The sequence below is a fragment of the Spea bombifrons genome, chromosome 6 (assembly GCF_027358695.1).
Source record: "Spea bombifrons isolate aSpeBom1 chromosome 6, aSpeBom1.2.pri, whole genome shotgun sequence".
Taxonomy (NCBI): Eukaryota; Metazoa; Chordata; class Amphibia; order Anura; family Pelobatidae; genus Spea; species Spea bombifrons.
The window spans coordinates 6206172-6222048 of record NC_071092.1 but is presented as its reverse complement, the minus strand read 5'-3'; the positions used below and the strand labels follow the sequence as shown (position 1 = coordinate 6222048).

Sequence of the window (15877 nt, the reverse complement as noted above, 5' to 3'; positions counted from 1 at the left end):
GTTATTATTTAATGGGGTTTTTTTAGCGCCATCATATTCCACAGCGCTGTACAATGGGTGGAGTATTTATGGCTCTGTGAGCATTTAAAGAAGAATAATGTATTTTGTTCTTGGAAAACTACAGGTTTGGATAAAAGCCTCTGAGGTTTTGCGTACTTTAGTGCTTTAGAACCCTGTGATACCCTCATCCATAGAAAACATTCTGAGCTCCTGGTAAAGAGGGGAATCAGGGGAGGAAAAAGAGCCACAAGGATTCGGGCCCCAAACAAGGACTAGCCCTCGTGAATAAGGAGATTTGGTAGGTATGGTTTCTTCATCCAGTCGCTTGTGAAGTAATTAATGGAGGTAAAGCGCTTCAGATCCCCGTCCTGTCGCCGTAAAGCACGGCCCTGCCTGGAAACGACGCACGTGGGAAACCAGGAAGCGAAATGAGCTGAAGCCCCGCCTATCACGCTGTGTCATAGCCTCCGCCCCGCCTCGCGGCGGGCAGGAGGAAGTGACGTACGTCCCTGAGCGGAGAACTTCCTGTGTAAGCCTTCGGTGGAGCTGCTTGGAGAAGGTGGAGCTGTCCCGGTAAATAGAACCGCCCTGCCGTGAACCAAAAGATCGAGCTAGGTGAGAGAGAGCGCCCCCACCCTGCAGGGCGAGAGCCGGGGAAGGGTATCTGCGCAGACAGAGGCCTTCTGGGGATAACACAGACGGGTCAGTAGATAACGGAAGAGGGGGTAGTCATGAGGGAATGATGGGGAGGGGGGCTTCACATGAGGGACCTAGGAGTTTGGGTTAAAAGGGGTCTTGAGGGGATTATCCTGGAAGTGGAGGGGCTGTAAGAGTCGGACTGAGGTGCAAAGGGCTGCACCAGCGAGTGAAATTCTGGGGGCTAATAAGTATTAAGGGTTAATGGAAAAGTTGGCCCAAGGTGGGCTGATGGGTTAATGCAAGCTGTGGCAGGAGGTACTCCTGACGATTTTAATAGGAAACCTGTCAGAATGTAGGCTAAAGGGTTAACAGAACACTTGGTAGAAGGTAGTTTAAGGAGTTAACAGAATAGCTGTCAGAAGGTAGTCTATAGGGTTAACAGAGAAGCTGGCTGAATATGTTCTGAAGGGTTAACTGCATTTAGCACATGCATGGTTTAGGGGTAAACTGGTCCATGGATAAAAGGTTTGGGGGGCTGTGGGGGCAAATAAGACCTAAGACTGATAGGGGAATATGAGCGGCACTGGGTGCAGTATGGAGGGACTATGCCCTGCTTTAGGGGACGCCGGGGTATGTGGTCACTATGCGCTGAGTCAGCAGAGGAGTTCTGAAAAGCCTTTGGGCTGTTGAGGGTCTGCGTTGTGTTCAGTAGAAGAAGAAATGGGGGGGGGGATCTGGATTCTGATTTTAGGGGTTCTCTAGGTTGCGTTAATACGGTGGGAGAGGAGAAAAGTTTGCGTTATGGTTAGGAAATGAGAGACCGGCAGGGGCTAAATGCGTGTGGAAAGTAGAGATTAAAGGGGCGGCCTACAGCGTACAGCTTTGAAGAGGCACAGGGGAAAGGGTTGGCGATGCCGGTGGTATTGAGGGAGGTAAATGTTGGCTCCCCTTATGGATGATGCACGATGTTTGTAGCAGAAGAAAATGTGTGTGAGTTTTATGATGATGAGGAAAGATGTTTCTGAAGCAGCAGCCACCAGCTACCTTATTCACAGGAACAGGTGACGGACCATAAAGAGACCTTAGAAGCACCGGCTTCCAGAATGACAGCTGTCACTTCATCTAAACGACCATCGTAACAAAAATATCCGCCATCAATCGACAGAAAGCCTTAAAGAACTCGACACTCGTAACAGCTACATTTTTGCATCGTATCTGATGATAATCTACTTTTCCTCTCTGGTTAATACTAATCCGGCCTCAATCCTCCTAATTCTCTCGCTTCTCGTACTGTTGGTTAATTTATGTTTTGACCCCAAATCGCTTTTTTTTGTTATTATTTATTTTTGTTGCAAAGGTCTGTTGATAATGGTACCATATAAAACACACAATAAATAATCTAATCAGTGTGGGACGTACATATAGGTGAAGAATAAGTGGTGGTTGAGATAACTATACCAAGCTCCGAGGATTCATTCTTCAAGCGGTCTTTGTACTCGTAAATAGGTTTAAGGTGAAAGGTGGGTGACGTGGAAGATAACGCGTCTAGGAAAGGTAATCTATAGTTAAGGTAAGGACTATGTTGGGTTTTATTTCTCAGAACTCTTGCGTTAATCCCAGGCCTAAATAAGGAACCCGTGGGGGAGATTCCACGTCAGACATAAATCTGTCACATGTAATCGAATAGCTAAGCTCTGCTAGGTTGTGATTAAAAAAAAAAAAAGAGAGAGAGGTAAAACCCGTGACACATTTTATCTCTGGTAATATACAATATATATATAATATAGTGTGTGTGTTCAGATACTTGATAGAGATTTATCTCCAGCGTAGAATCCGACCCATTGATTTAAATAACCATTTTTGGAAATCCTCGCCTTTGTGACGTTTGCATCTGCTGTTGCTAATCCGATGCTTGGAATGCCGTGCCGTCCATGAACGTGTTAACATACCTGTTTATCTATTTCCACTAATCTTCATGCCTGCTTTGTGTGTCTGTAACATACGTCGCAGTCCTGGTCTCCTGATTGTGTGACCCACTTTATAAAAAAATGATCAAAACAAAAGGCGTTTAACTGCTTTGTCGAGAGAGGAGAAAAAAAAAAATTAACAAATGCGGAGGGGCATATAGGAAAGTTCAGTTCTTCCTCAACAAAATCTGAACTACATCTCCCAGAATCCTTCACTACCATGCGTCGGCGAAGTATAGTAAACAGGCATGAAGCCGGCCAGAGAAACATTTATACAGCTGCAGCAGATTATTTGGAAACAAGGAGTGTTTCGATTGTGTTCCCTTCGTGACAGGTGGCCTTTCAAGATCAAAGACGAGTTCCTCAAAAAAATATTTTCTTTTCCAGCTTGCTAAAGCCTCATCGGTCTCTGAGCCGGGATAATGTTTTGTCTCTTGTTGGAACTGCTTTGTACTAACGAGCCTTTCCAGCTACAGTAAGCCTGCTTTGTAGAGGCTTCTGCTATGATGCCCAATGGGCTGGTGATGCGTTGCACGTAAAGCAATCCTTCTTAGGTGTATATATGGGTAAAAGAGGACTTCTAATCAGTCAGAGGTCCTGTCTGTTTGCATTATGGACTTTTGGGGTCTATGCAAACTACAGGCATTGTATCTGAGGTGGTGAGGTTCACTTTGGCCCACTCTGTTGAGAGTAGGCTTGTGGAGCACTGCAGAAGATAGAGCGGCTGTTGAAGCACTTTATACACGAGCACTCAGACAATTACTGTTAAGGTGTTGGTCTAAGTACCCTACATGATCGCAAAATAGATTGTAAGCTTGGAGGAGCGGGACCCTCTTATTCAATCGCACATTTGAATAGACTGGAAGGGGTCATTTTCCTGTCCCTTTACCCTTTTATTACCCAGCAGGGGCAGAATGCTAGCCTTACACAGCTTTATAAAGAACGTACGTCTCAAAAGAAATAATAAATGCCCGATGTTTCAATGTCAGCAGCAGTATTCAATGTGTCCCACCTGTAACTGTAAATACCGATATTGTATTTAAATGTAACACGTTTGCATGCTTAATGATACTGTGTCCAAAAAGTGTACATGTGGTTTTTTTCTTATGAATCTTGGCCCTGTTTTCCATCATTTATGTCTGTTTTTCACCTTTTCCAGGTTACTACAGCCACAGATGGGTGCGAGAGAGCAGCAGAGCGCCGTGCTGTGAGAGAGTTGGCACGGAGAGCTTCGCCGATCGATATCGTTATAGCGCTGTAGTAAAATGTCTGTAGACATGAACAGTCAAGGATCAGATAGCAATGAGGACTATGACCCAAATTGTGAAGATGAGGATGAAGAGGACGACGACGAAGACCCCGGAGACATTGAGGATTATTATGTTGGGGTTGCAAATGATGTTGAGCAACAAGGGGCGGACTCGTTTGATCCAGAGGAATATCTTTTTACGTGTCTCACTTACCGGGAATCGGAGAGTGCTCTGAATGAGCAAATGGCAAGCATGGCTTCAACGCTAAAGGTGAGGCGACGCAGAATGTTTCTTTTTAGATAACTAGAAATCTTAATGGAGATGAAGTAGGGTCGGGACCCCAAGATGATTCACTATATGCCGAGCAACTCCAGACTCCATTGCTTTCAATGGGCACTGAACTGTGTGTTTGGGACTCGTCAGGGTCCAAGATGGCTAGGGTCGAGAATCCCATTCAAGAAGGCCTTCCAGGCTTAACTAGTGAATATTCCAAGGTCAAACATTTCCACTTGGGGCTCCTCTTGGCTAACTTGGCCCTTTGTAAACTAACTTGCCTTCTGATGTCTGCTTTCTGCAGAATGTCATCTCTTTCTCGCTGGGCAGGGCTGGTTTGCGACATTACAGGTGCGGGCTGTGTCCATACTTCTTACAATGGACTATACAGCACCCTGTACTGTCCACCAGGACAGAGCGAGAGAACACATTACATACTCTGTGTCTCCCAAGCCACCTTAAGATTCCAAGAAAGCTGTTTATTAGCGTTGCAGTGCTTATCTTGTTTGGGATTCTCGAGATCCAATGTGTTTCTCGCTCTCTCGTGTATGGAGAAGTGTCCTTCAACGTGTGAACAGTTCTTGGAAGCAGAAGCAGTTCTTTTTTACTGTTAATGTTCACATTCCAAAGTGTGGAAGTCCATATGTGCGGTCACAGGGCACACCACCAGTAGAGCAGTAAATGCCTTGTGCCGATATTAGCATTGAAGGCATAATATACCTTTGTATACTTAAAAAAACAGAAACAACTGACAAAGGTAAATAGGATAATTCAAGTAACAGTAATAGGGAAAAATACCCAATATCGGTTTTATTTTGCACTTCAGCCAGAAAAACATTGACCACAATGCACTGATCAGACCCCGTGTAACCAAATGCTTCGAAACAAACTGCCACCCCTCATTTCATTAAAACGGCATACTTTAGTCAATCCTATTTATTTGATTCCCTGAATAAACCAGTTTGCAATAGACTATAAATTAGGGCGTGATCGGTCTATAAACAGAACGAATGGGCGAGAAATTAAATCATTTTGGGTGGCAATTAGTTGCCGCAGGCTTTATTACTCATATGCCTTCTCCCTGTACGTTGTGAACGCTCTCTATATGGAAAAGCCTTATTAGGTATATAGATAGACTGAAATTGTTAGTGTTTTCCTCTCGTATCTGAGTACGTCCCACGTTTATTTAAGAGATGAATCGGGAATACTGGATTATTTTCCCAATTTCTGGAGACTGAACGCTGCGTTGCTTCAGGGGGCTGAGAATCTTTCCCCAAAGTAAACTAACTTAGTGTAGAAAGAACCCACGGGAGCTTCAGACTGAATACAAGGTCCTAGTCCCTGATCCAGCTTTTTTTTTTTTTTCTTCACGGTTAGGATCTTTGTTTACAGAGCCCGTTTTAAATTGCCTGCCCTGCCTCCGCTGGCACGGGGTCTCGTGGCCGTCCCGGGGAGTGTGTAATTAACCTGATACTCGCCTTCATACCCTATTTAAAAACACATTAACAAAACACGTGCAGTATGTGGGAACAGGAACAGTATGTGGTCCTTGGTGGTGGCCCATGGCTACCTGATTCTGTTGCCTGGCTCCAGTAGACGTCTTTCCTGACAGGTCCCAAGGAATTAATCTACAGGTCGCTGACCCGAGACATTCCACTGGAAGCCAAACATAAATGGCAAACCCTAAAGCAGTTTTTTTTGTTCCTCCTCGTGTGGCTTGTTCAGTCCCTTGAGCTGTAATAATTTGTAAATAAAATGTCACATGCTGGTGTGGAATGACTCTGAAGGGGCTACCTGGGTCCTCCTGACTGTTGGTTTACAAATTCCAACCCATCTGTTGGTTCAGAGGCAGCTGTAGCTTTGCTAAACACGTTAATGCGGACCCTGCGCCGGTCAGCTTGGTTATATATTAACATGCCTTATGCAAACACCGCCACGGATACATCACGAATACGTGGGTTCCTTTCTTTGCATACCCCTTGTCGGGGACATCGCCGTAAAGACTCGATCAAACATAACATATGAACTCCTTCGCAGATATTTCACCCCGAAAAAGAAATGTTTTAACAACTCGAAAAACAGCTGCATAAATGTTTTTTGTACCTTTGAACACCCAAACCCTACCCAGAAATATTTCTTTAGTCATGTAAAATGTCGGCTAATCAGGGAATAGTTAATTGACATGTGGCACTAAACTGGGCAACTGGTAGGTTGTTGCCATAGAAACTGAGTGTCTTAAAATCTCTTAAAAACTGAGTGCCTTAAAAGTCTTTAACTTTTTTTGTGTGTTTTCACAAGGATACAATGGCAAATCTCCTAAGGTTATTAGTTCAACATGATAGAGAATTAAATTGGCTTTCTAAGATTTTGTCAAGTTCAGTATATTCTTAATAACAGGCGTATTAACTCCTTCTTGTTCTTCTTCTTGTAGGTTTCTCACTCTGTGGCTAAACTCATATTAGTTCACTTTCATTGGCAAGTCACAGAAATATTAGAAAGGTATGTCTTTCTTTCTTTCTTTCTTTCTTTCTTTCTTTCAAAAGTAATGGTATGCAGTAATATTTGGGGGATTTACATTTCAGTGAATTTCAGTGTGTGTGTGTGTGTGTGTGTGTGTGTGTGTATATATATATATATATATATATATATATATATATATATATATATATATATAATTAATATATATGCGCAAACGTGTAAACTTTAAAAAAAAAAAAAACAGTGTAATTTATCATATGTGCAAAATATTTATTTGCCCTTAATAATGTGACATTGCTTTTAAAAAAAAAAAAAGATTTGGGGACCCTTGACTGCACCCATGCAACCCACAAGATGCATTTAACGCCATGTTAATCTCCTTTTCTTTGTATTAAAGACATAAACTGAATTCTTCGCAATTACTCGTTGAAGCCAGAGTTCAGCCTTCACCATTAAAACATGTAAGTAAGCGACTCCGATCACTGGCAGCCACGCTTACTGCGGGTGCCCCGGGGGTGCATGTCTGGGTGGGCGCACAGTGTAGATTTATTTCACAGGATCCGGTTCGCTGTAAACGGGTAGCTTTTATTTCAGGGCTGGGCAGCTGCAGGCATGTAGGGACCAAGTGCAATCCTAATCGCCTACACACCCTGACATCCATTTATATAGCATGATGCAGTAAAATGCAAGCTAAGTGTATTGTGAGTGCTGCCGGTCTCCAACATTTAATTCACATTACCTATTGAAAGTATCGTGTGGATTTACACCAAATTTAAGCTTTTTGTAGGAAAGTATACTACTGTTTAAAAGCTTGGCATCCCTTTCCTTGTTTTTGAAAGGAAAGAAAATGTAGTCAATTAAAATAAAATGAAATGGATCAGAAATCCAGCGTAGATAGGGTTAATGTTGAAAATGACTATTGTAGCTGGAAACTGCTGATTTTTAATGGAATCTCTTTATAGGCATACAAAGGCCCTTTATCACTCCCATCACTCCTGTGTTCCAATGGCCCTTTATCACTCCCATCACTCCTGTGTTCCAATGGCCCTTTATCACTCCCATCACTCCTGTGTTCCAGTGGCCCTTTATCACTCCCATCACTCCTGTGTTCCAGTTACAGCACCAGTCGTGACTGCCAGGGATTTAGCATTGTTAAATATAAACAGTTTACAGTCTCCGTTGTAATATGGGAATACGTTTGAGTGCTTTTAATAAAATATTTTTACTAATGCCTTTTGTAGTGTAGACTGTTGCATGAAGTCTGTGAATGTGATCGGACTTTGCGGGTTCAGTGCTGTTGCGTTTCCCCTTTCACACATGCTGGTTTTGTTCACCGGATAACAATTTGCGTTTGTGTCCACAGGCCGCGGCGCATTCCTCCCATCACTGTGCGGTTTGTATGCAGTTTGTCCGGAAAGAGAACCTGCTATCTCTCCCCTGTCAGCATCTGTTCTGCCGCAGCTGTTGGGAGCAGCACTGCACCGTTCTAGTGAAAGACGGGGCCGGCGTCGGTAAGTCTTTCGGATGCAGGGTGTACCTAAAAGCAGCATCCGAAATATTATTCCTTGTAGTTCTGGACGGCCAAAGCCTTCCAAGAAATAATTATTCAGTCTTGTTTGTTCATATTTTTTGTAGACCGAGATTGTTTTTTGCCATAGAAACTAAAAGGCTTCTTAGGTTATATTCATCAGAGGCTATAATGAGAGATGGACAAAGGTTTATCTGCTTGGCACACTAGAGTGCAATTAATGTTTGGTCTTAGCAGAATAGCACTTTTAATGATGTTTTGCTGTTCTCGATAACTTATAGAAGTGCCTGGAAAGAAAGCTTAAAACGAAAACAAAATGTGTAACACAAAGTTCTCTTCTATACTATTAGAACTTCTGATCTCTGCAAGGTTGTAGTTATATGATAATAGGATAAAGAGTCTCATATTTTGCTCAGACATGTCCTTGCGTTACAGACCAGTGCATTGCATTCTCTTCTGAATCGCTCACACTTTGTGTGTTTCTCTCGCCAGGGATCTCCTGCATGGCCCAGGAATGCTTACTGCGGATTCCAGAGGATTTTGTGTTTCCTTTACTAGCCAACGAGGAGCTAAAAGAGAAATACAAGCGCTATCTCTTCAGGGATTACGTAGAGGTATTGTTTGAATGCCTGGCCTTGGCTGAGTGGAGCCGTGTTGGTATTGTCTGTCATAGTGATGTAATGTTTAACTATCTGTATTTTTTTGATACTACAGAGTCACTATCAGTTGCAGCTGTGTCCCGGCGCAGACTGTCCGATGGTCATACAAGTCCAGGAGCCGAAAGCCCGGCGTGTGCAGTGCAACCGATGCAGCGAGGTTTTCTGGTAAGAGGCCATAGAACATACGACCGTATAAAAGGAACCAGGGCATACAAAACCGGGGCACCATCTTCTCCCTTCGATGGCTGTTTCATGAGTAATGAGAGGTACCTGGCTGGCCTGGAGGTACCTCTCAATTACCCATGAAATGGCCATCAAAAGGAGAAAATGAAGGGTCAGATCTGTCCCATTCCTATTAATGTGCGCTATAGGGAACCAACCCCTGCCTCCTCCACGCTGTACATCGGTTGTGATATTACTCTGGAACACTGTGTTGGTGAGGAGCTGTTCTCTGCAGCTCTTAGCAGTTGGTATTTTTCCCAGACTTGCTAACATCCAGACGTGCTCTGCCATTGCGTTCCAAGCTTGTGTCAGATGCTTGGCATGTGACCCGTCTCTTTGGGCTGTGCACAGAACTTTAAACGCTTAGATCTTATTCCAGATTTAATGTTTAAAGGAACAGTCAAGGCCCAACCATTTTTGCTTTGGGGATATTAAGAAAATAATTAGGATTTTTTTTTCTCTTAATGTAGAGTACAAACACCGCCAAAGAGTTATCTTATTTTATCTTATAATTTTTAATCATATTTAACGGTCATTGTCCTGCTGCATCGCCCAACTACTACTGAGCTTCAGCAGCCACCCCGACGTTACCCTGTATGGTACCTCGATAAACTTGGGAGTTTATTGTCCCCTCGATGAGCTCTCTTCATCGTAGGTCTTCTGAGATTTCTTTTTTTGCGAGGCATGGTTCACCTCAGCAGAGGGCTTCATGAAAATAGCAAACAAGTATTTTGAGGTTTTTGTCAAAGGTTTTTTTGAGGTTTTTGTCAAAGTAGCTCTAAAGCACACTTCCAATCCCGTTTCATTGATTGGACTCCAGTTAGCTTTTGTTGAAGTAATTAGCCTAGGGGGTTCATACTTCTTCCAATTGTTGATTTATAAATGATATATTTAATATGGAACAATACAAGAACAATACAATAATTTGTGTTATTGTTTGAAACAGATTGTGTCTGTTCAGTATTTCAACTTAAAATTTGATCTGATCCTCATCTAAGACAAATTTATACATAAATGCTGGTAATTCCAAAAGGTTCCATTACCTTTTCTTGCCACCGTATATATAATGATTATATTAGCTGGTTATTGTAACTGCAGCTTCGCAAGGAAAACAATCACATCTCCACGAAAAATACCGTATTTGCTCGATTATAAGACGAGGTTTTTTCCAGAGCAAATGCTCTGAAAAATACCCCTCGTCTTATAATCGGGGTCGTCTTCTAATCAGACCCCAAAAAAATGCTGGCGCCATGCTGCTTACCGGTCGCGAGCAGCGTCTCTTCTGTTAGAAGCAGGGCAGGAAGCTTGCAGCGTCCTCACAGAACTCTATCTCCCCCCTCCCTCCTCTGAGGGCGGGGCCAGAGAAGTTGCTACAGCCGGTCCCCTGCAGAAGTCTGCGAGTGGGAGATCTGCAGTTCAGGTGAGGGGGTGGGGGAGGGTTTTTGAGTATGTGTGAAGTGTGTGTGATTAAGGGAATGAATGAGTATTTAAATGTTTGTGAATGAGTGTGAGTGTGTGTGATAGCATGGATGTGTAAGGGGGGTGGGGGTTGTAGCATGGCATATGGAGGCTGTAATCCCACTGCTATCATCCCCAGGTTCCAGCATGTACTGGCTGCCTTGGCTTGATAGGAGTGTGATTGCTGTTAGCAGTTTGATATATATATATATATATATCAAACTGCTAACAGCAATCACACTCCTATCAAGCCAAGGCAGCCAGTACATGCTGGGTTAAAAGGCATATCATGGGGCTGAGTGGCATATAGGGGGTTAAAATGCATTTCTGGACCTCCAGAAATGCATTTTAACCCCCTATATGCCACTCAGCCCCATGATATGCCTATATACCTCCAGAAATGCTTTATACCCCCCTATATGCCACTCAGCCCCATGATATGCCTTTTAACCCCCTATATGCCAGAGTGGCATACAGGGGTATAAGGCATATCATGGGGCAGAGTGGCAAATAGGGGGGTATAAAGCATTTCTGGGGGCAGAGTGGCATAACTGGGGGGGGCAGGTTGGCAAATAAAAGGAAATTTAAAAAATATATTTTTCTCAATCATAGCTTTTATTAAACATGAAAATAATTTACATTAATTAATATTTACTGGTAAAACTTTTTCCCTATAGGGTAGTCTTATATTCAGGCTTTTTGTTTTTTTCCTAAATTAATATTTTGATTTTGGGGGGTCGTCTTATAATCGGGGTCGTCTTATAATCGAGCAAATACGGTACTATCATTTGTGCGCTGTGCTGCCGCCTAGTGGTCGCAATTTTTGTTCCAAAATTGTATTTTTTGCTAATGTATTAAAACGGAGCGATAAGACTTGGCAATAGGCAAAATACGCAGTGGAAAAAAACTGCCTTTTCCCCCCCCCCCCTCTGTCGTTGTCCGGAGAACTTGCTGTATTGCCTTTGGTCACAAAAGGGTTAACGCTGCAAAAAGCACATGCAAAGAAAAATGCAGCCGTCCGCCCCCCAGTCCTATTTTTGTGCTGCCGCTCGCTGGCCGCAGATCACCTTATAAATTCTTGGCATTTGTTGTGAACCTTTTTGGCAGCCCGTGGACCCGACTCGGGAGGCGGGCAATTGATGGGTGTTTGTGAAAGCAGGGTAGCTTTAGAGCGTGGCACACTTATTGGTGATTAATGCATTTTGATACATTACAATGTATGTTGGGACACGTGCACAAGCGGCAGATGCCATGCTTTAGCTGTCTGTGAGCACGTTGGGATATGGTGCCATTAGTGAAGGAATCGATGAATGGTATACGGATTTAGACAGAAAAGCATAAAACCGCCTTCTCTCTCATGTTCTTTGCTCTTAGCTTCCGGTGCCGTCAGATGTACCACGCTCCTACAGACTGCGCCACCATTCGGAAATGGCTAACAAAATGCGCAGACGACTCGGAGACTGCAAACTACATCAGTGCTCACACTAAAGACGTAAGGATCTGGGGGAAAAGGGTCTGTCCTGGGGGTTTGTAAATACCCCCCATATTCACACACTCACACGCCGCCTGTTCAAATATCTGTCACGATTACTGAGCCTTCCTTCACAAGCTCGGTAAATGGATGTCGTTGGCGTGGTAGGAGGTGAGGACTCCCAGGGCCAACGATACAGATGATACACACTAAGAGCAACTACTATATATCCCTATAGGTTGTGTCTATATAAAATATTTTTTTATGCTGCAAAGGGGCTTGTCGTATGCTTAATTGGGCCACCTGCATTAAAGCAGGGATTTTTAAAATCCAAAACAAAAGCCGTATTTGAGAAATTCTGTTTATTAACTTCTGGCTCAGCGTTTGGAAAGCGGAGCTGACCGCAGATCTCACGAGTTGAGGCTTCCTAACCACTCGCTTCTAGAATGTTTTATAATCCTTTGGTATTTTGTGTCCCCCTCTCAGTGTCCCAAGTGCAATATTTGCATTGAAAAAAACGGAGGATGCAATCACATGGTGAGTATTGAACCTAATACCTGCTAATCCGCTGCTCAAAAGCAGTGAAATAATCTACCTTGTTTGCACCATAGTCCAAAAATGGCTGTTTCTGTAAGGATATGGCAGGGTTTGTTTTTTTTTCACACTTCCTTACGTACCCCCTGAGATGTCTTTCTCCGTAAATCCCCCAGAAAATGTCCGGTTTTAAAAGTCCTATTAGCGTTTATGTTCACTTAAGAGTTCTGAGCAGCAATGCTAGATTTTGTCAGCCTCTGGAAGGCCTGGTGAACATGGTCTTGCACAAAGGAGCAATATCCTGCAGCATATCCGTGTGCTGCGTCCATAATGTTAGACTTACTGTTAGCCTTTGTATTCTGTTATCAAACTACACAAAGGACTAAAATGTTGATCTTATCTCCATCCATCTCTTTCAGCAATGCTCGAAATGCAAGCACGGTAAGTCAGATCGCTTTATTGATTCATCTTCCTGCAGCTTGCGATATCCGTACCGGGATTAATATCGCATAAACAGAACACAGAATGTCAGGAATGAGAGCGCTTAACACCGGGTGATGCACATTTCGAAGAAAGATCTGTTTTAATGCAGATTTATATTAATCTCATAAAAGCTGCATATAGCAATAGTACCTTTTTAGTTCAGAAACATCTGGAAGGGCCACAGTGGACAGCACTTACCTGCTGGGAGAAATGTCTGTTCCAGCCATTAGCTGCCGATACCCTCAGGACCCCCTGTTTTGCATCAGTTTTCACCTGATCTTCTGTTGCCACCGTATAAACATGTATGTAGCTGTGATGTGATTTGCGATCCATGTAATCAAAAAGAGTTACAAAGGGAAAATTTTGTAACGCATGCGCTTAGTTCTAGTTGTGTCGGACCCTTTAAATGTTGGGACTGTGCGAAGCACTGCAGGAATTGTTGCCGCTATATAAGTAAAAGACAGGTTGCATGTTAGCGAGCATTCGAGGAGCCTGCACACCGGTTTCCCTATGAAGTTTGACCGGTGTGGCCGTGCTTGTGTATTGTCAGATTTCTGCTGGATGTGTCTCGGCGACTGGAAGACCCACGGCAGCGAGTATTACGAATGCAGCAGATACAAGGAGAACCCGGATATTGTCAACCAGAGTCAGCAGGCGCAGGCACGAGAGGCACTCAAGAAATACCTCTTCTACTTTGAGAGGGTAAGAGACTCCTCCACATATTGCAGTTGACATCACCGAGGACCAGTAGCACATAGCAGAACCTAATTACACTCATCGCGTGCCGGCAGAGAGCGTTCTCAGTGTTGCCTTTTGTCCCTGTACAGTGGGAGAACCATAACAAGAGCCTGCAGCTGGAGGCGCAGACCTACCAGCAGATCCAGGAGAAGATCCAGGAGAGAGTGATGAACAACCTCGGGACTTGGATCGACTGGCAGTACCTGCAGAATGCTGCCAAGCTGCTTGCGAAGGTACGTGGAAAATTAAAGCCCAAAAGGTTATGATAAAAGCATATCTTCTCTGCGGGGCCAGACCCGGATCCGCACGGAGGTCATTGTATTACACGACACAGGCTTTAAATGTATGTTAATGTGACGACTGATATTATCGTCATTGAAAAGATGACCTTTACCTCCATGAGGGCGTTTGATTTTGCAAATTTTGGCTAATTATATGGTTATGAAGGTCCATGAGTTTTGTGGGTGTTTTTTTAGGCCTTTTTTTCCAGGGGGTGAAAAGCTATTATCTTAGGTCCTTGTCATCACCAGCTGTCAATGCTGGCCCTTCGGCTGTGCTGGGTTTTGTTCAATGCCAGATTTTGTAGATGTTTTTTTACATTTATTAAACGCTTCAAAATTCTACAATTCTAGATTGTAAGCTTTTTAACTGTTACGTTATATACTAATTGTGTCCTGCCCTTTGTGGAATCTGGTGCTACATAAAACCGTCAATAATAAATGGTCAGGTGATTACATGCGATGGTCTTGAACTCTTTTTATGTATTTTTAATAACCTGATACTTCTTTCTCATCCGATTTCAGTGTAGATACACGCTGCAATACACATATCCCTACGCTTACTACATGGAGTCGGGCCCTCGGAAGAAGCTAGTAAGTAGTCTAACCTTTCCTTCCGTCTGTATAATTGTGTGATTAGCTGCAGGCCTTTGCCTTTTAATTGTAGCTGCATTTTCCATCCTATACAGAGGGCCGCATAGTGACGTTTTGGTAACTTTCCTGTGGTTCTGGTGGCCACATCCGATTTTGGGCTACCTCATAGTCTCACTAAATATTTTCTACACGTCTCACCATGTTTCCCTTATTGATCATGTAGTCCTATATAAGCACACGTGATCTGGCTTCCATAATGCATGTTCTGCATCGCTAAAAGACATAATGCTGCTTTGTTATACGTTTTGTATTTTTTTTTGTAGTTTGAGTATCAGCAGGCCCAGCTGGAGGCTGAGATTGAGAACCTTTCTTGGAAGGTTGAGAGGGCAGACAGCTATGACAGAGGGGTAAGACCTGCCAAAATCCAGACCTCACCATCCCCATGCATGTGTTATGGGATCATCACTGGGGGGGTTATAACTGGCATAATAGCTTGTTTCAATGAAATGTCATCCGCACTCCAGGTGCTGCGGTCTATAAATGTCTGGCTGAGCATCTTGAGACTCATGATCCACAATAGGTTATTGCCTGTCCCAAGAAATTCCCAGCACCCACTTCTTGTAGCTAAATGAAATATTTTTCTCTTAGGATCTGGAGAATCAGATGCATATAGCAGAGCAGCGCCGGAGGACGTTGCTAAAGGACTTTCACGACACATAAGATGATAAGCTGCGGAGGCTTTCCCCTTTTTCCCTCCGGGATGTGAGAGCATGTTCATGCGTGAAAATGAATTGATGCTGCAAGAAACACAGTAGTTCTGGGAATGTGAAGAAAATCCGTTCCCGCGCCCCGGCTCGCTTGTACGAAATGTGGTTCCATTTTTTTTTTCTTTTGCCTTCCGTCTTCTGTTTTTTCACTGCAGCCACTTTCCTTTTTTTGACAGATTAACTGCCATAAACAGCCTCTGGGATGAAATGTACCCCCCCCATGGTTTCTGTTCTTACGTTAACCCTTCCACTGCCCTTTAGGCCTGCGGCACATTGCAAAAGCAATGCTTCACCCCCCACCCTCATAACATTAAAAAAGGTTTGACTTTTTTCCACCTCTGTTTTTTTTTTGTGTTCCGGATGGCAACTCTTGGAAAAGTAGTTCAATTTTTTGAATGGCTGTTAATAGAATTAGAGATTATTATGCAAACTTGTCATTTTGAACTGTTGTACAATTATACAGAAAAAAAAATAATAGAATTACAGAAAAAAAACAAAACACTTTTTAAAAACATTTTGGTTTTGGTGTTTATTGTTC

The 15877-nt window shown here is 43.3% G+C and overlaps 1 protein-coding gene across 2 annotated transcripts; it reads left to right on the top strand.

Annotated features, from left to right (window-relative positions):
• Positions 1-479: 479 nt before the first annotated feature.
• ARIH2 (ariadne RBR E3 ubiquitin protein ligase 2) lies at positions 480-15853 on the top strand. Of its 2 annotated transcripts, none has more exons than XM_053468895.1 (15): positions 480-573; positions 3766-4126; positions 6561-6628; positions 7005-7068; positions 7971-8118; positions 8628-8749; positions 8850-8959; positions 11849-11966; positions 12432-12482; positions 12899-12920; positions 13513-13664; positions 13790-13933; positions 14504-14572; positions 14896-14979; positions 15221-15853. In XM_053468895.1, exons 2-15 carry the CDS (start codon positions 3872-3874, stop codon positions 15290-15292), a joined length of 1479 nt encoding a protein of 492 aa, XP_053324870.1. In that variant the 5' UTR covers positions 480-573; positions 3766-3871; the 3' UTR covers positions 15293-15853. The 2 variants fall into 2 exon arrangements, with proteins under 2 accessions (XP_053324870.1, XP_053324868.1); XM_053468893.1 differs by having other exon boundaries at positions 509-615.
• The last annotated feature ends 24 nt before the right edge of the window (positions 15854-15877 follow it).